Here is a 21,391-nt window from a genome sequence, read left to right on the forward strand (position 1 = left end):
TTTCACTTTGCCATTTTAATATATGAAATCCTGTTAGAATTGGCTCAATTGTATTTATCATGGATAAATGATGGAGGCTATTCCTATGCAGAAGCAAAGAGTAAATCTTCATGCTCAAGAAACCTGATAGGCAAGAGGAAACCTCGTTTATGTTATTTATGTAACAATCAACCCTATATAAAGTTCGCAGTCATGATTTCATTGCTGTAATGCAATACACAGATTAACTTGGAAACATTTCACCACTCTACAAACACACAAAGAATTGTAGTACATTAGCTGTTTCTATGTAATCCTAGCAAACAATTAATTGGCTTTAACAGCCATGGCTATACTTTTAAAGCAAATGGTACAATATATTATCCTGAAAACCAAACCCAAATTATAAATGCTGTGAAGAAAGGTTTAAAAAAAAAAAGATCTGCTTCCTGAAAAAATACTTTTGCTCTGGCTTACATCTTTTGATGGCCTTCTTAGCACATCCCCCACACCACCGCCGTTCCTGAGGCCCTGGTTCAGCACGGTGACAATGCACATAAGGAGAGTGTCACACGTCCTTTCAATTCCATCTTCATACTCTTCATCAGCTAAAAAACATATAGAAATATATGATATAAACTATGCAAAAATATATAAAATAAAATACACATAAAATGAAATATACATACAGTAAATACACATACATATACATAAGTATGTATATATACACATATGTAAATATACATAAAATAAATATACATAAAAGATACATACAAATATATAAGAATATAATATTAAAAACAGTGTAGCAAACTTACGTTTAAAAAAATATACTGTTACCTCCTTCTAACGGGCTATTTCTAATTGTGCCATGACACAACTTTTGGAAGTCACACAGCATCTGTTCCATATGTGGCAGCACATAACTGACACATAATAATGAAGCTACATATATAATGTCCTCAAATATTTTGTTTCTTCTATAGGTGGAAAATAACAGGACGAAAAGCACAAAACATAAGGCTCGCATTCATTGTGCTTGTTATGGTAGGAAGAGATTGTGGCAAAACCTGGAAACACAGTCATGTTACCAAGGAGGCAGAAGTACTGCAGGGGAAAAAGCGTGAACAAGGAAGTGTGCTTGGCTTCCAGTTCTGCTCTGTTTCCGCACTGGGACTTGGACAATATTAGGATGCTCATCTGTAAAATGGGGAGAGCTGTCTGGGGGTTACACTCTTCAGAGGGTTGTTTAAGAATTACATTTAGGGGTCCAGGGGAGGTGGCTCATGCCTATAATCCCAGCACTTTGGGAAGTCGAGGCGGGTGGATCACTTGAGGTCTTGAGTTCGAGACCAGCCTGGTCAACATGGAGAAACCCCATCTCTACTAAAAATACAAAAATTTGCCAGACATGGTGGTGTGTGCCTATAATCCTAGCTACTCGGGAAGCTGAGGCAGGAGAATCACCTGAACTCGGGAAGGTGGAGGTTTGCAGTGAGCCAGATCACGCCCACTGGCGACTCCAGCCTGGGTAACAGAGCAAACTCTGTCTCAAACAAAACAAAACAAAACCAAAACAAAACAAAAAAAAAAAAAAAAAAAAAAAAAAAAGAAAAGAAAAAAAGAAAAGAAAGAAAAGAAAAAAGAAAAAATACATTTAGGGTATGTAAAATATTATACTTTGCACAGAGATTGGCATACACACAATAGTTGCTTAAAAATTGGGGCAGATATTATTTCTTTATTGCAGTTAAGTGTCTAAGCTTTCTTGAGGACCAACCTGGAGTTCTTGATAAGAAGTACAATGTATTTATGTAAAAAATTCTATTTAGGGATGAAGGGGGAAAGAGAAAAGATATAATATGAAAGAAAATTCCTATTCTTATTTTGTTTAAAGGTATTGGGATCCAACTTGAAACATGATTTCTTAGCCATTTAAAATAGTGAAAAATTAATACTAAGTTGGATATTAGAATCAGAAATTCCTAACACTGGCAAATGACCAGAAATGTAATTTTCTCACCACAAGGTTAAAGAACCACAGGGGTGATAAATTTTGGGATTACGCAGCCACAATATGCATGTCAAGGCATGAGTATAAAAACAACAAGAACAATTCAGTCCAACTTTATCTACATGCTTCATGCCTACAGTACCTTTGATACTTTGTTAAGAAAAGGCTAATTGTCCTCTTCTGAGCTGACTTTATTTTAACATCCTACGGATATGGGATCCTGATATTTTTACTTTCTTTGGAGCTGTTTCCTTTCAAAACATGCTGGGATACACCTCGAGAGGAGGGCTGAAGTCAGAGACGAAGGCACGAGTGCAAAATGCAGCATCAGAGACGTCGGCAGAATCTGTGCTTGGTCACTTACCTTAGTACTGAGTCCAAGGCACATTTTGATTTAAAAAGTAGGAGAACTAGAACTCCTTTGGAGGAAGGAGAAATGGGGAAGAGGTAGGGCCTGTGGTGACAGCAATCAGAGCAGCAGTGCAGACAAGGAAGCCAGACCAAGGGTGGGGGAAGCTCAGTCTGGAATGTGCTAGTGAGGTCCCCCCATACACAGCAGTAGATGCCAACATGATGACTGAGAAGAATATGAGGAAAAAGAGTCAGAAATGTGTAAGAGAGTAAAAGGAGCTTTTAAGGGGAAAATCATTTTCCAATAATCAGGTCATGTGGAGCATGTCTACATGCTACTTTGCCACAACTGGACTTTCCATCACTGCCATCTATCTAGTGTCACGATCTGCATTCATTTATTCATTCAGGAACTACCTGGTCATGTCACAACAAGTGTTTGCTAAAGGCTTAGTAAATGTCAGATTAATCAGCACATAAATGCTACAGGAGAGGGTTTCTACCTCTCTCCAAAAATTTAGAAATAAGATTGTTCTCTAAGAGGTGAGCTCAGTAAAATCCACACACAATTCATGTGATTAGCCATTGTGAAATAAAAGGAATTGGCTGAAAATCTATAATGAGAGAATTTGTTTTCTGTGTGGCATGTAAATGGGAGGAGAACACCCCAGTCAGGTCAATGCCAGCAATCATTCTGTTCAAGATAATTAGTACACAGGCACACTGATTTTATAGAGGAGCCTCTATGCCTTCGGTTAATAAGGTTTACCTTCCTGAGATGCAGCCACTCTCAATATGGTAAGCCAAGTTCCCAGGCATCCAGCCTGAAAGTCAGGCTCTGAGTCATGGCAAATTCATCTAGTAAATGCCACCTTGTGGTTACCTGTGTAATCAGCTGGCCTTGTCCATGCCACACCTGCCTCCTTTCACTACTCCAACAGCCGCTGGACGAGGTGCTAGGAATATATGGGAGAAGGATGGAAGTGTCCCATCTGTAGAAAATGTACAGTCCCTAGGAAAGGTGGGTCAGCAGCTGAACAGGGGCAGTGCAGTATCACAGGATGCTGCGGAGGCAAAACAGATGCACATCTCACAGACGGCGGCATCAGTATCCTGAAGGGGGTATCACCTGAGTTGGATTTTGAAAGAGGTCATGATTGGCCAGTAAAATCAATGAGGGAAGACATTCCAAACAGGCACGAAAGCATGCGGGGTGTTTTGGGAAACTCAGGAAGTTGGGAATGACTGGGCCTTTGGTAAACGCAGAAGGGTGTGGGAGGTGTGAGAAGAAACGCAAGAGGGTACCAGGTCATGAGGAGACTCATACATCAAGCTGAAGGATTTAAACTTAATCCTGAAATTAGGGGGAGGCACTGGAAGACTTTCAACAGGGTAAGGTGGCTTTCCAGCTAGTTGGTGAAATAGTACAAGATAAAACACGTACAAGACAAATTCGCATGCAGTAAAAGACACAGAAGTGGAAGCCAGGCATGGTGATACACATGTGTAGGCTCCGCTACTCAGGAGGCTGAAGGGGGAGGGTCACGTGAGCCCAAAAGTTGGAGACTGCAGTGAGCTATAATCACACCACTGCACTCCAGTCTGGGTGACAGAGAGACTCTGTCTCTTAAAAAAAAAAAAAAAAAAAAAAAAAAAAACCAAGAATTCTCAGCAAACTATCACAAGAACAGAAAACCAAACACCACATGTTCTCACTCATAGGTGGGAACTGAACAATGAGATCACTTGGACACAGGAAGGGGAACATCACACACCGGGGCCTATTGTGGGGAGCGGGGAGTGGGGAGGAGGGAGGGATAACATTAGGAGATGCTAATGTAAATGATGAGTTAATGGATGCAGCACACCAACATGGCACATGTATACATATGTAACAAATCTGCACGTTGTGTACACGTACCCTAGAACTTAAAATATAATAAAAAATTTTAAAAAAGGAAAAAAAACAAGCAAACAAACAAACAAAAATGTAGAAGTAGCAGTGATGCAAAGAGATAGAAATAGGGAGAGAAACTGTACACAGATAATTAGAGGGGAGTCCCTCTAATTAATGTAGACTCTATATTAAGTAGTAGAATCGAGTTTGCCTTGACTCGTCAATGTTCTAAGACTTGAGTAGAAAGGCATTTCACATGCCAGGGACAGAATGCCCCAGAGGTAGAAAAATGTATGCTTGTACGACGAACAGCAAATAAACCAGTAAGTATGGGTGAGAGGAGTGGAAGACGAAGCTGGAGCAATAAACTGGGAGCTCTCTGTGAAGCTGTAGGGAGTTTGGATTTTATTGGGCAGGTAATGGAGCATCATGGAAAGCCTGAGTTGGGGTAGGGGAGGAAATATTCAAGGCGGTGATTTCTGACAAATAGTCTAGGGGTGATATACTGGATGAATTGAAGAGGAAAGAATGACTGGAGGTGGAAGGACCACTTATGAGGCAATTGCAATAATTCAGACATGATGTTCTATGATCCTCAACCAGGGTAATGGGAGAGAAGAGGCAAAGAATGAATGAAAGGAAGCTGACAGAACTGTAGGCAGAAGGGGGAAGGCAGCATTAAATACAACTCTGAGGCCTCCGAGCCATGGGTGACTTAGGAGAAGGATCGTGCCATTAGACCATAGAAATAGGCCATTTAGAAGGAAAAACTGGATGTAAGGTGTTTTGATGAAGGCAAAGAAAGCATCTCAGATGATTTGTATGTTTACAGAATGAGAAGACGATAAAACATTTTTAAAAGTCAGAGAGGACAAGAGAGTTCAGAGGATACTGTGATCCAAATTAAGGAAGATAGTAATTTTAAAGATGTCAAAATTGCAGAATAGTCAAAGGCAATGAGAAACAAAGAAACGGTCACTGGATTAAACAATAGGGTCATCAGGAAACAGTAGGAAGAAGGCAAATAGAGAAAAAGCAGTGCAGAAATTAAAGGAGAGAGGGTCGGTCAACTGTTTTACAGGGAAGTTTGGCACTAAAGGAAGGAGACTAGTAGGATATGAGTTTTGGGGAATAAGAAAACCCAGAGGAAGGTTGAATTAGGACCTAAGATGTGTGTAGGAAGAGAGAGAAAGAGAGAACAGATGATGACAAGGAAAAGATTTCAGAGGTAAGAACAATGGTCCAGCTGATGGTGGCCATGAAGTAATGATAAACACAGGGGTAGTTACAAAAGAAGGGAGAGGGCCAGGTGCAGTGGCTGATGCCTGTAATCCCAGCACTTTGGGAGGCTGAGGCAGGCAGACTACCTGAGGTCAGAAGTTCAAGAACAGCCTGGCCAACATGGTGAAACCCTGTCTCTACTAAACATACAAAAATTAGCTGAGCATGGTGGCACAAGCCTGTAATGCTAGCTACTCAGGAGGCTGAGGCAGGAGAATCACGTGAACCTGGGAGGCAGAGGTTGCAGTGAGCCAAGATCGTGCCACTGTACTCCAGCCTGGGCAACAAGAGCAAAACTCCATCTCAAAATAATTAAAAATTAAAAATTAAAAAAAAAAGAAGAAGAAGGGAGAGAACATGTTGCTTACAAACAAAAGGAAAGAATTAGTGAAAATAGACTTTTAATGTGGAGACATTTAAAAAAACTAACTATATACCTATGAAGGACTTACAACAGTGCTTGGCATATAGTTAGGATTCAATACATTCTAGCTATCGTAATTATCCTTACTGAGAGATGGTAGTTAAATCTTATTAAAAGTTATGGTTTTAAAACAATCAACAAATTCTATGCTTGAATTCTATGAGGTTAGATAATCCTCATTTTCAGTTGACTAGTAAAATACAGTATTTTTTTCTTAATTTATAATGCAAATAAAATCTTTTATATGAGGGAAGGAATACAAACATATTTTAGTGGCTCTGAAATAGTTCCCTCTAATCTGAGGTGTTAATCTATAAATTTTAAAAAATATTGGCCATGCTTGAATAACAGTATTTAATAATGTCATTTTTCTGCTTTAATAATTAAATTATTCAGTGTTATGGTTTCTTAGAAAACAAGGGATTGTCGCTGAGACTCGTTTGAAAGTATGAATGCAAATGGACACCTCTTGTGGGTGGAACAGCTGAGGTCAGAAGTTCAAGATCAGCCTGGTCAACATGGTGAAATAACTTCTCTACTAAAATACAAAAATTAGCCAGGTGTGGTGGCACATGCCTGTAATCCCAGCTACTCAGGAGGCTAAGGCAGGAGAATCACTTGAACCCGGGAAGTGGAGGTTGCAATGAGCCGAGATCGCGCCATTGTACTCCAGCCTAGATGACAGAGCGAGACTCCGTCTCAAAAATGAATGAATGAAAGAAAGAAAGAAAGAAAGAAAGAAAGAAAGAAAGAAAGAAAGAAAGAGAGACAGACAGAGAGAGAGAAAGAAAGAACAAACCTCATGCTTGTTAAGTCTTAAACTTTAATTATAATCAATTCATTGGTGGAAATGCTGATTTTAAAAGTTCAACTAGATCCAAACTGTCAGTACTGCTGGAAAATAAATAAATAACAAGAAATAAAAATTTTAACGAGAAAAAAAAATTAAAACACTGGGGACCCAGTGGGAAGCGAAAATGTAGAATGCATTAAGGCTGACTGGTTTCGGTATTCATCAATCTTTTCTATTAAAGTAAAATACCCAAACATATTAAATTTGAATTATTCATAAATGTTAAGTGTCTGTGAACTTTGTCCTTTTTTCTGTACATTCAAATGATTTTTACTTGTAAAATAACTATAATTGTGTTTTGTAAATTGTTGCAAAAGGCCTTGCTTTTTTTAAGGTGAATATTTTGTTCAGGAACCAGGGAGGTCTGCAGCAAATGAAATACGAACTTTTTTTTTTTTTTTTTAAACACAGTTGGTTGCCAGTTACTGTGTGAATTTTCTGGCACTGGGACAATGACCTTCCCTGCATCCACAGGAGCCCTCCGAGGGAGCTGGCCACTCTGCCTCCTAGTCACCGTGAGGCTTGTTATTAAGCTACTGTGTATGTCTGCGCCTTTTGTAACATGGACCTGCTGTCCACAAGGTAACAAACTAAGGCTGTCACAGATGCACACTAGGGTTTGCAAGTTAAAATTTAATCCTGGTCTTAGACATAGAAGTTATTTTTAAATTTAAGTGACACATGCTGCACAACAAACCTCAGGTTCTAGCTTTCACTCTACTTTTGCAGTTAACTACATGCAGTCAAAATTTAAAAGTGGCAAAGGCTAGCAGATCAAATCCATAGCATTTTCAAACAGATGAATTTTATCACTTACAATGTCAAATACAAAAAGTGTATGGGAGAAAGAGTAGATTAATACAGGCATTCCTGTATTTTCATTACTGATGGAGGAATACTCCCCAATTGTGAAAAGCTATTGCCACCATCTCTGGCTTCCAGCAGTATCTGTGACACACCTCCAGAGATGAAACTCCTCCACTCTCCAGATGGAATCCTCGCTTTCCTCCCTACTCTGGCAGCTATCCTTACAAAATCATCTCCACCTCTTCCCCCAACTCCTAGCTCTGCTGCAGCCTAAAAGATGGAGACTTTCCCCAGTGTGCCTGGGAGGAACAAGTCACCATTTGTCCATAGGAAGGAGAAATGATGTTCTTTGTGTAATATATTAAGTGAAGTGCAGGTTATAGAGGTTTTCCTGGGAAGACTTTTATAAGAATTTGTATTCAGGTTCATGAATAACAGTTTATCAAGCTTAACATTATTAATATTTTGGGCTGGATGATTCTTTGTTGTGGGCTGTCCTGTGCAATGCGGGATGCTTGGCAGCTTCCCTGAACTCTACCCACTAGATGCCAGTAGCACCCCATCCCAGTTGTGACAACCAGACATATCTCTAGACATTGTCAGATGTTCCTGGGGGGTTGGGGTAGGGGTGGGGACAAAATAAACTCCAGTTCATAAATATGTAATAGAGAATATTTATATTCAAGAAATTGCCTTTAGTAGGTATAAAGAAAGGCTTAAAGAAAATCTATCCAAACATACTCAGTGAAATGAAATAATCTCAAATTTTGGTTAGGGAAGAAATAATTTATAGTGATCCTTTAATTCGGAGGCAATAAGACAGAAGGTTGGAACCTAGGCTTTGAAATCTATGTTGATATATATTGATTAACTAGCTATGTGATCTTGGCAATCTATTTAATGCCTCTTTCCTTAGGGTCCTTACCTAAAATGTAAGGATAACTAGTAGTATCTATCTATCTCACAGGGTTGTTGTGATAATTAAGTGACATAATGCACACAATGTGCTCAGCACAGTACCTGAAATGAGTAAGCCTTCTCCATGTCCTTGAACATGTCTCAGGGCGTTCACTCTCGGATGTTCCATGTGCCTGAACACACTTCTCCCTCCTCTTGGCCTGACTAGCTCCTTCTCATCCTCCAAGTCTCAACTTAAGTAATTCCTCTTCGAAAGGTCTCTCTGTCGGCCGGGCGCGTTGGCTCATGTCTGTAATCCCAGCACTTTGGGAGGCCAAGGTGGGCAGATCGTGAGGTCAGGAGATCGAGACCATCTTGGCTAACACAGTGAAACCCCGTCTCTACTAAAAATACAAAAAATTGGCCGGGCGTGGTGGCGGGCGCCTGTAGTCACAGCTACTCAGGAGGCTGAGGCAGGAGAATGGTGTGAACCCGGGAGGCAGAGCTTGCAGTGAGCCGAGATTGCGCCACCGCACTCCAGCCTGGGTGACAGAGCGAGACTGCATCTCAAAAAAAAAAAAAAAAAAAAAAAAAAAGAAAGGTCTCTCTGTCTAAGCTCCCAACAGCCAATCTCTATTGTGATGATCAGCCATAGCACTGCTAGTAATACTCACCTTATCTTATAACTTTTTATGTTTCCCTTACTATAAGTTCTATAAAGGCCAGAATCATGTTTGTTTATTCAACACTGTGTCCTCAACATCTAGCATGGTGGCTGGCCCAGAGTAGGGGCTCAACAAATGTAACTATATGAAAGAATGAATGAAGGAATGAATATACAAGGCTTTTAATATATTATCATCCTCATCATCAAGATTTATACTGAGTAGACTTAACTACTCTCCTGTTTTCTAAAAGTATTTACTTTTTAAATTTTAAGATCAAAATGTCACAATAGTATTAACATGTGAAATAATTACAATAGACCATTTGGTTGAGCATCAACAGTCATGCCTGGGGAGCTGTATAAAGCCTAACATTTGCAGGATTACACAGAGCTGGGCAGTCAACCATCCTGGGGGAGTCTCACACTATGAATGACCTGGAAGACCTCATTCTAGGAGAGTGGCCCTGGCAGTTCTCTCTGTCTATGCCTTGGGAGCCCTGGCTACCACACTGTGGGTAAGACTCAGATCCTCTGCTGGGCCCACTGGGTCAGCCCTCTCTGTACACTCTGGAAGAAGGAATACTAACTTTGTTGCTGGTTCACTAGCAAAACAATATTTTGTCTTGAAATCAAACCACAGTTAAAGCATATTTGCTTTAAAATAAAGGAAACAATAGTAAAGAAATGTTCAGAGATAGAAGACCAATGCAAGCATAGGGCCACTGATACTTGGAACCATGTTGTTAAAATAAAATAATAAAAGTTAATAATAAACTTTTAACATATTATTTTCATACTCTGTTAAGGGGAAAATGTTGAATTGAAAAAGAAATAAATACTGATGACAATCATCTGAACTTTGGGGTGGCCAAAGAGATCCCAAGAGTCATTTAATTTTACCCAGCTATTTCAACTATGTCCAAGTTTTCAAAATATCTCTTTTTAAAAAGTGATTTTTTAAAAAGTCACAGATAATGATGGCAAATGAGGGACACCTGTAGAGCTGAATTTGAGACTGTGACAGACCCTGCAAGCTGCTGAAAAATGCTGTTTGACACCAAGACGAGATACTAAAGTGGATCACTAAAGAGACAGCGTGAATTAGGACCATCCCACGCTATCAGTGCATTCAGTACTCATTCAGACTAACCTCAAATTAGAAACGTAGCAGACATCATGTATCTGGGCTTTGGCAAAAAGTCTTTGATAAAGAGTCTCATGATATCATTTCAAAAAAGATAGAGAAACATGGGCTGAATGATATTAACAGTTTATTTAAGAGAGATTTCTATGCAACTGAAGAATTGCGCAAAATGCAACCCTGTCCATGTGAGAGCATGTTCTAGAGCTTAGCACTGCGCTGCTGTCCTATGCATTTCTGGCACCTTTAATGGAAATCTTCTAGAACAAAGGCTGGCAAAAAAAAAAAAAGAAAGAAAATTTCTGTAGCCAGATGGAAATATCTTAGGCTTACATAGTTTCCCTCACATGTTTTCTTGAAAAAATAAAAAATAAAAATTTTACAATCATTCTTAGCTCTAGGGCTGTATAAAACTAGGGCAAGTCATATTTTCCCATGGGACATAGTTTGCCATCTTCTGTGTAAGGGTGTGTCAAACTTGAGGACATGAGGGAGAATAAATATATTGCTTGACAGAATCAGGATCCATACAGACACCGTGAGGCTCATGGCACATTCAAACTGGAAGGGACCTGAAACCTAGAGATCATCTGGGCAAAGACCTCCTGATCTATTCACTGGTCAAACTGGGATATCCTGGGATTATGGGCTGGCAAAAATATATAGAAAAAAATGCATGGGCTTCTATTTGAAGTCCCAAACTCCTAATTATATGAGAACAGGGTGGCTGTTTATGACTTGACAGCTGAACCAGTGAAGGATGGCATTTTAGCCAACGGTCAGCCAAATATGGGTCAAGAGTGTGATGTGGTTCTAAACTCCAGTATCCAGAATAAGATAGCACCTTTCAACTGCTTGCCCTGGAGTGTCATGGCAGTAGTCACTGTTACAGTATGTGAGGAAGGCTGAAGAAATTGGAGGTGTTTAGACTGGAGGATGCAAATAACAGGATTTTACAAACTGCAGAGCACAATACTGCTATACGAGTCAAGAATGAGCTGGTTCTTATTGTAAGCCTTGACTGGGAGAGCAGGCAGCAGGGGGGAGAAGTTCTGGTGACAGCTGCCCACAGTGCCTATGGCTGCTGGGACACTGGATGGAATGTATTTCAGGTGCTTAATTCTCTCTTTAGGTCAAAAAGCATAAAATATTTGCAGTAGAAGGGTCTATTCATTATTCTTCAAGCAATAGTCCAACATCTCAAGGAAAAGGACATTTAGGAAAGAAAGCACTATCACTATGACCAGACAAACAGTGTGGTCCCAGATGGAAACTGAGGAACTCCACACCTACACTATGCTTAACTCTTTCTTCCCTTATCTGTCCTAAGTCTAACTTTGCCCTCTGTAGATACAACACATCAACTCCTACTAAATCTGCTCCTTTTTGTATATGACCACCCTTGAGATATTTGAAGACATACACTCCCTAAATCTTTGCTGCTTCAGGAAACAGATCACTAACTTCTACAGTTCATTAAATATCACACATGCCATAGTTTCCAGACTGCCACATCCTATGAGATCAATTCATAGTTTAAAAAATTATTTTTGTATGTATGGTTCCATTTGATCCTGTGGAGGAAGGGAAAGTTTCATTCTCATTCTCTCTCTAGAGAGAGAGATAGGCAGGCAAGTCATCTGAACAAAGTCCAGGAAATTTGCATAACTTGTCCAAGACATAGAGCTATAGGGTGTCAGGTCCAGGATTACTACCAAGTCTTTTGAGTTATAAGCCCATGCTCTTTCCTATCCTGTGTTAAAGGCTACACAGCTAAAAGGGACTCAGTGTGGTTTGCAATATGGTAATAGAATCTTCAGCAGCACATACCACAGGGTAAATGTGCTGAATCCTCCTGAATAGAAACAATACAAGGGACAGGAGAGGGGTACAAAATGACCAATGTGGGAATCTTTTCTCCAGTTCAAATCATCTTGGTTCTTTTACCCTCTATTCTTCTATTTCAATCCATCATGAAATTTGTAGAGCAACTCCCTAAGATGTAATAATATTTACCAAATAAAACTTCAGAGATATCAAGTTCATACTGACCCAGAGTCCTTTATACAAACCTGTATTTGAAGCTGGAATTGTGGGTGAACAGTTCTCCTTGGCACATGCTTCCATCATGGTAGTTAAAGTCATGGTAGGCACTTGATGACTGCCTAAGAAAATACAAAGTAGTACATAATATAGAGTCAAATATGCACCTGATGAAAACTGAACCTACAGTTCTAAAGATATGTAAATTAAAGCCATTCATACTACAACTTAGCTGTGTTCATAAAGTCCTAGGAAGTTAGTATGGAATTCTGAACACAGTTTTGCTTATTGAAGCAATTTTATAAATGGAGAATAGGTTCATAGCCCAACCCACTAAAAGCCTTTTATACCTTTTTTAAGTGGTTGAGATAAAGTATTAATACTGTAGACCTTTACAACCATGTGTAATAATGTTTCTATGGGCAAACTCATTCAGGGTTCTGACTTGGGATGCCAGGAACGTATTTCCCTCAATGCAGTTGGCAGTCCCTGAGCCCTAAGCCACTGGTCCCTACAGCTGAGGCAGGGACTGCTGCTGGTAGTGGTTCTAATGGTCAGGTACAGGCTCTAGGGAACTAAGGGCATCATATGCCTTGGGGAGCAAGAATCTTCTGCCAGATCTGTGTTCAGGATCTTCTGTTCTTCCATAGTCCCCAGGAATCCATCTGCTTCCTGGCTCACCACCTATTTTCCTGACCCTGAATAGAATAGAAAATAGGCACCCTCCTATTTGTATGAAACAATGTTTCATTTTTAAAAATGTTCTTGTTAGTAACAAATATGAAGTAAAGAGGTCCCTCTCAAACCTATTTTTCACGTAGAGCCATCAAGGGAAATCTTTATGATGGAGAGACAAGGGTGGGTCCAGTTGCAGCTACAAAGGTTGTAGCAGTATTGACATGCATTTCCCAGCAATGCCACACCATGGGTACCCTGACTCTGACTCATCAGCTGAGGTGGGGTAGAAGTGGCAAAGGAAAGCTGGAGTTTGGAGGAAACATGAGGAGGCAGAGTGAGGCTGAGAGAGCTAGTGTCCTCCCCAGAAAGGGTCCACAGATTTGCCTCCATCCCCTGAGGGTGGGCACATCCCCATTAACCCTAAGTTGAGGGTGGGTAGGTGTAGGGGGTCAGAAAGTGAGAGGAGAGGAGTATGCCCTGTGGCCATTCCCTTACTTAAAGCATTCCCTTACTTACTGAAGCATCCTGCTAGGCTCCACAGGCCCAGAGCTGAGGCTTGGGAGAACAACAGTCAACTAGAGGACATGGAGATAAATCTGTGGACCCTATAATTGAATGGAGACAGTGAAGTACAGATTTTTTTTAATGTAATACATCAGAGGAGGAAGAAGTGAATTCTAGGAGGGGGAAAATAAAACAGAAAGCTTTTTGGAAAAGGTTCCATCTAAAGGAGTCATAGGACTTAGATTCATCAAGGTAAGGCAGGGAGCAAAGGGGGTGATTCCAGGTGCAATTTGTCTGACAAAAGGCACAGAGGTCAACAAAGGCATGGACCAGCCAGAGTGACCAGAGCTACCAGCCACTACTTTAAACCAAGAACCCCACATCCAATGCAGATCCAAAGGCTGTGAACCAATGAGAGACAGTGAGAGCTGTGGTTGGAATGAGTAATTTGGGCAGGCAGAAGAGAGGCTGCAGGTGGGGAAGCTACATGGCGGCTCCTGCAGAATTCTGGGTAAGTGGAAATGAAGGTGAGAAACAGAAGGGTGAGAAACAGGAGAGTGGCCCTAAAAATGGGGAAGAGGGACAGGTGTGGGTGAGAGAAACTGTCACCTCCACTTCTCAACAGATCCTTCTCTCCAAGTTCACAGACTTTTCTAAGACACCAATTTCCTGATCATTGCTCAAGTGGCAGCTATTTCATCTATCAAGCCAGATTCCTCTGGTCCTACAGGCAGGATCTGTGTTTCCAATGGCATTTGCCAATTACCCATCCTCTACTCTCACAGGACCCTGTGATGGCTTTACCATTCAGCTTTAGAACTCTCAACCTCTCCCCGTTGGTCCCACCAACTGGTTTTCTGATCTTTTCTTCTCATTCGCTAAAGAGTTGCATACTTCTTTCCAAATTTCACTGGCTACCCAGGGGTGTTCTCAATAATGTCACTCAATATACATAGTCAACTTTGCAAGTAAATAGTGTTCAATACATGAAAGAATAAACTTAGCTCTGTGTATCAATAGAGACAATATATGGCATTAGAAATGAAATTTAAAATATTATGAAAACAAGGGTGTTTTTCCTAGGGCATCATGTCATGTATAATCTCAATCTATGAAACAGTCTTAATCTATGAATAATCAAGGGTTTAACTTTGTTAACTGTTCCCATATGCTGGGTTTTCATCGTATTTATAAAAGCTTATTTAACAGCATTCTATATGAATGTACATATATTTTTTAAAAAGAGCTTGAAACTTCTGGTCTACTGTTGTCCATTTTGTAAAAAACAAAAAAAGAAAAAAGGCATTTCTCCAAGGAAAATATTTATATTCATAATACAATGATAACCAAGTTACTTTTTAAAGAGCACAAAATATTTACCACTTGATTCATAAGACAATAACTGCTGCACACATTTCGAATTCATAAATTATGATTCAGCTTTAGACTCAATCTGTACTGAGTTACTCAATGTCATCATGCCTCAAATCTAGTAAGTAATTAATGTAATTAATGTGGAGGCTTTGGGAAGCAGACAGTCTATATATATACACACACACATACATAGAAACACAGGTCCCTATATTTATACCTGTAAAATTCTGGGAAAAGTAACATTTAAGGAAGAAGATCAAGAAAGACAGTAACAGAAAATACTTTATGTTCTTGTGAATAAAGAATAACACCTAGGTATAAAATTCAGGACAGTCTCAAGTTTAATAACTTCCAGTCCACATATATGATGTTTCCATTCTGTGCTTTGATGACTGAGACTTACTAATAGACTTAAATGCCATAATCTAAGAAAGATACTACCATATATCATCGATCTAGTAATTAATAAATGTTTGTTAAAGGCAAGAGAGAATACCATTTGCCAGGCATCACTAATTAAATCCTAGTTTTAAATTTAATGGCTTGAGGAGAAAGAGTGTCATATTTTGGTTTCCATTCTCTACAACCCATAGTCAACAGAATCACCCAGAGAAACCATTAGCAAAGTGCAGAACTATGATTTCCACCCAGCAAAGCAGGAGAGGAAGAAAAAGAATAATAAACTTCGGAAGCTTAACCAAAACAATACAAGGTAGGAAAGGGGGAAAAACACTTCAGAAAGCTCAATAAATAAAAAAATCAAAATAACACAGAGAGAATAAAGCCTAACACCACAGGAATCACACTGATTATAAATGAATGGTGTCTAACCAGTAGCAACAAAAATAAAGAGAGTATAAAAATTCTGAAAGTCACACACTGATAGATTTGGTCCATGAATCCCAATATTTTCAGCATGTCTTCTTTGTTTTGCTCAATGTTTTGAGCAAATTTCTTATGATCTGGTGGTTTCAAATCAAAGCATTTATCATTTTCAATTATTTAAGTACAATATTATATACTATGATCAAACATGTATGGAATAATGATTGTGAATGATGCTAGCTGTTACTTTTGGGGAGACAGGGAAAAGAGGAAGAAAAGATTTTTAAAGTTATTATCCTGCACTGAAGTTGTTGACTATCTTTTGGATAGTGGGGGATGTCCTCAGCTTTATTGAAACTTTCTTACTGAGACTGAGCTGGGATGATGTTTCTCGTGTAAGTATTTCCCTGTACACACTGACAGCTAATATACAGCCTAAGAGTACTTCACATTCCTGACTCTAGTAGTAAACAAACATATTCTCAAAAGAATAAAAGAAAATGTTTCCTCCATTCGGGTTTATCTGTAAACATATTCTCAAAGGAATAAAATAAAACATTTCCTCCATTCAGGTTTATCTGTAATCCTGTTAACAAGCTACACACAAGTCATATCTGCCATCAGAGAAACCTCATTTAGTGGTAATAGCAATACCTATAACAGGAGTTCGGTTTTTCAGCCTATCAACTTCCATAGTGAAGTCATCCTTCAAAAAAAGGAACCCAATAATGGAAAACAGGTAGACGAGGATGAGAGCCAGGACTGCAGTTAGAATAATAGAGCGGCCATTTCGTGTGACACTTTTTATGACATTCAGCAGAGTCTCTTCTCTGTACACCAAATCAAAAAGCTACAAAGATAAAGAAAACACTAATAAGAAAAGAAGGCATTGGAGGAAAAGGTGAACAAACATAAATATAATTACAAATACAAATGCAAACCATTCTAGTTTATATATAAAGAAATAACCTAAACCACCTTAAAATGAACCAAAGTATTTATTTCTTCTCCAGCTAGAATATATTAATAAACTCTTTTTCTGTAAAGATACATCTAGCACAACGTATAATGTGCATCTGTGGGTTTCATAACCAACATAATATCAATTTACTAAAACATTATAGAAATAGCTTAGTTTTACATTTGAATTCAGAAAAGTTATATTGTACTTTACCAACTTAGCTACTTATTCTTTATTTTTGGTCTTACTGATATTCTGCAGTTACTTCTGGAATATGTAAAATGGCATAAGTGAGAATGCTGAATTAGGTCCTCGTAAGTGATGAATAATTGAGAAATTCATTAAATGTATTATTTAATCAAGGGATTAGAGGTGAAATTGTAAGAACAGTTCCATGAGTCTGATGCAGTGGGAAAAGTACGAAATTTAAAAATATTTGGAAAATGCAAACATCCTTCTTTAGTAACAGGGTATAATGAGGGAAAAAAACCTATTACTTTAGTATATACTTGGAAATGGAAGTAGAAACAAAAATATAATATGTAATTTTGCTAATTGACTTTCTTTAATAGGTTACTACCTATTTTGTCTTCAGTAGTAGAAAATCTATGCATTAGTCAAGCTCTGTGTTTGCAATCTGCAGTAGACACTAAGGACAATTTAATTTATTGCTACGTTATAAAGTCAAAATTATACATTAGAAAGTACATGTTTTATTATTAAAATCTGGTTAAACGCAATAAAATCACATTCACTTTTAGAAAGGTATAAATATTTGTTTGGAAATGAATAGTATTTTAAAAATTGGAATAATTGGAGTTTGTCTTCTATCTGTGGGCAGTAATTAGAGTTTCTGAACGGCTGAAATGATCAATTATGTGTCATATACCCTTTCAGGGCCTTGTCTATTTTTTTTCTGAGTACTGAGGGTTATACAGTTACTGTCCAATTTAATTGTAGTCTTGCAAATAATTGCTGTCTAGATAATAACTTGTTTGCTCACCTTAGGAAACTGCTACTTTATGATGGTTAAATTTTTTTAAAGTCTATTTTGCTATCTATTTACCTCCTGGAAGGAGCAGTCAGCTTTAGAAATAAAGTCAATATTCTTCAGTACAGACAAATTAACTAATGCACATTCAACTTCCAAATTGTTGACACTGTGGCTTATTAAATTTATTTAAGCAGAAAGTTGACATAGTCGAGATTTTTCTTTAAGTTAATTCAGCAGAGGTTTAAAGAAAAAAAAATCTGGCAATGTGCTGTAGTTCAGTTCTAGAGAAAGTTTATAGCTTTCAGAAGCTCCTGGGATGCTTGTTAAAAATGCATATGCCTGGGTTCCATTCTAGGCCCATGGAATCAGAATCTTACAAAAGCTGTTGACATTGGGCAGGCTGATTGTTCTTTCCATTTATTTCTGAAAACAAAATCTAGAGTGTGGTTTTTATTATTCTGGATAAAGGACTGACAATTGTGGGTACAACAGGGAATTAATATTCAAATATTTTTTCAAATATAAAAAATCTTTAAAATATGCTTACATATGATTTTGGTATTATGTATTACAATTTTCTTCTAGTACTCTAAACATCAAAATAGACTACATCCTTTTCAGAACCAACCCAATAAGAACAAACTAGCATCAATACTGTAAGATTTGAAAGATAAAAGACCAGAGGAAAATACAATTAGAAAATGGGGTTAATAAAAACATAAACATGAGTATATCATTTCACATGTTTTTCATATTATCTGATATGGTTTAGCTCTGTGTCCCCACCCAAATTTCATCTCAAATTGTAATCGCCATGTGTCAGGGGAAGGACCTGGTTGGAAGTGACTGGATCATGGGGTGATTTCCCTCATGCTGTTCTTGAGATGGTGAGGGAGTTCTCTGGAGATCTGATGGTTTTTAAAGCGACAGTTTCCCCTGTGCTCTCCTCTCTTTCTTTTGCCACCATGTAAGACATGCCTTGCTTCCCCTTCAACTTTCACCATGATTGTAAGTTTCCTGAGGCCTCCCCGGCCATGTGGAACTGTGAATCAATTAAAACTCTTTTGTTTATAAATTACTCGGTCTCAGGTAGTATCTTCATAGCAGTGTGAGAATGGAATAACACATTCTCTGTTTAATGGATCTTGATGTTCCTAGTCTCCCATACTATCCCTATCCATTTTATAAACAAGAAAGTTGAGCACAAAAGTATTATAAATTCATCAAATCCTATACATTAAACGGGTATAGCTTTCTGTATGTCAATCATACTTCAGTAAAGTAGTTTAAAAATTACAGAATATTACATGTCAGTCAGGTAAAAGTGCTGGGTATAATAGGACTTTATATATCATAGACAGGTTAAAAAATGAACTTTTCTGGTGAATCAAGGCAAAAAGAATTCATTTAGATTGTTAGAACAGAAAAAATATCTACTAATGAATAATCTAACTTAACTGCCTATTAGTTTACATGAAAATACAATAGACAAATCTACTCTTCATTGTGGCTCTTTCAAATGTTTGAGGGTATATGGAAAATTGGCCTCATTTCAGTCTTGTCAAATGGGTGTGCTAGATAACAGGGAGGCAGGAGGTGCTGGATTTGTCCCTCATGACTCAGGCAAATTTTCAACAAAATGTTTTAGATCTTTAACTTGTTTTCAGGGATCATCTCATTGGACAATGCTCTCCACTGCATGCCAACTATGAACTGGAAAGATAAATAAATTGTTCCTATGGCATCATGATGGTAACCTGGTAGTGCTTTTTAAGTCTCAAAATATTATCACATATGTGTATTGACTCCTCTCCTGGTTTATGGCTATAAACCACTACATACATAGGAAGGTAAATCAGAATTTGTTTAAAAAGCAACCTTTAGAAAAAAATCTGAAAGAGCTGCTTAATGAGTTAAATATATGTAGATAAGTTTAACAGCAATGACATATTAAACTGATAACTAAAAGACTGTTCTTAAAACAACTGTCTTTTTGTTATGATTTTTTAAAATTCCCCTCATTTTACTTACATGCCATTCTAAAGGTATGCATAATTTTTGATATTATAAATAAAATACAGTGATTTCAGTACCGAAGAAAATATACTCCTATTTTGTCTCCCACACTCTGTAGGAGAATCTTTAAATGTAAAGGGAAATATTAGTTGGCTGAAAGCAAAAGCAGCCCTTGTCATGTGAAGCCTGGGTCAAGAGGTGGGGTGACTGGTTGCTTCTCAGAGAGGAAATAAAGAACTCCACCACCTGTGTGGTTTCCCAAAGAAAAAAAGACTACGAATGATAATAATTCATGCTTTTCCTAGGAAATTCTAAAAATAACGTAATTTGTCCTAAATGTCAGGCTTTGCTTAAAAAAAAATCAAAGGAAGAGGCATAAGAAGCAGCAGCATTGTGTACTTTTTCAGCAGTGATTGTCCACATAGCGATGTACTCACCAGGAAGCTATAGAAGAATTCATGGACAAAAAGGCCCAGCATGCAAACCAGGACATACGCCACGTGATAGAGAAAGGCCATATCCAGGATGACTGCTCGGTACCCACGGGTGAACGTGCCACGATTTCCAACAAAACTCACCAGAAATACAATTTTATTACAAAGCTAAAGGGAGGAAAGGATTAGAGATTACTGTCTTATTTATCCTGAAACTCACATGAATGAAAACTATTATTCATAAAGTCCATGACTTTTGACATGGATGAAACTATTATTCATTAAAATCTATGACTTTTTGACATGGATGAAAACTATTATTCATAAAGTCCATGACTTTTTTCATAATTTCTCATTTTATAGTTCTTCAGCATTGCTTACAAATTGGCATGTAAACATTATACATGCAAAACTTGCATCCTTTGCAGCTTCAGGAAGAGAGAGAATGATAAGAGACTATGCAATCAAGACAGGTCTGGATTTAAATCTTGGCTCTTCCATTACTGTTGTATGACTTAGTTCATGCCGTTGAAAGACTTGATGGTTTATTCTGAAAAACTGGAATAAAAGAATTTCCACCTCATAGAACCCCTCAGATGATTAAATGATATAATACGTATGAAGTCCTTAATACAATGACTCCTAAAAATATTACTTTTATTATATTTTATAGTAAATGTAATATGTAAAATGTTTTATGATGCTGTAAATATAACAGAAAATATATTTTCAGAAAATATCCAGAGATCTGTTCTTGATTTTATGCTTTTATTCTGTACTTTGTCTACTGAGTAGTATTTTAAACAAGTAAGTGATTAAAACTATTTTTGCATTTAATTTACTTTATATACATAGAAAATATAAATATACTTACATACCTGAGTCAAAATAATGTATGTATATATTTTCTAAGCCCTATGTGTGATAATAACTCAATAAACATTTTGGAGTGTTTATTACGCTTCTGACCATATACAGTATTTATATTCAAACCACATTTTATATTGCCTTTTGTGGCATAAGTTTGGAATGTAGAAATTTATACTGAGATCCTTTGGCAATAACAACAATGTGTGTGCACTGATTTATAAACTTAGCACCATCTATTTAGTTCTAGAATCACTGCAGTAATTATAAACCAAAGAGCCAATTCTGTGTCTTAGTCATCAAGGAAAGAATTACAGATTTCAAGGGTTTACAGTTTGCTCTTCTTAATTGTTCCTAGTTCTTTAGGTTATCTAATGGAACCAT

The 21,391-nt window shown here is 37.9% G+C and overlaps 1 protein-coding gene across 1 annotated transcript in view; it reads right to left on the reverse strand.

Moving 5' to 3' along the window:
• Nucleotides 1–21,391, reverse strand: part of ITPR2 (inositol 1,4,5-trisphosphate receptor type 2) — a 516,873-nt gene that overhangs the window by 61,147 nt on the left and 434,335 nt on the right. The window contains 4 exon segments of the mRNA XM_017864487.1: nt 457–587; nt 12,384–12,476; nt 16,390–16,585; nt 20,144–20,308. Coding sequence (XP_017719976.1) covers nt 457–587; nt 12,384–12,476; nt 16,390–16,585; nt 20,144–20,308 — 585 coding nt within the window.

Source organism: Rhinopithecus bieti, unplaced genomic scaffold (assembly GCF_001698545.2).
Source record: "Rhinopithecus bieti isolate Rb0 unplaced genomic scaffold, ASM169854v2 scaffold_72161, whole genome shotgun sequence".
In the NCBI taxonomy this organism is placed as follows: Eukaryota; Metazoa; Chordata; class Mammalia; order Primates; family Cercopithecidae; genus Rhinopithecus; species Rhinopithecus bieti.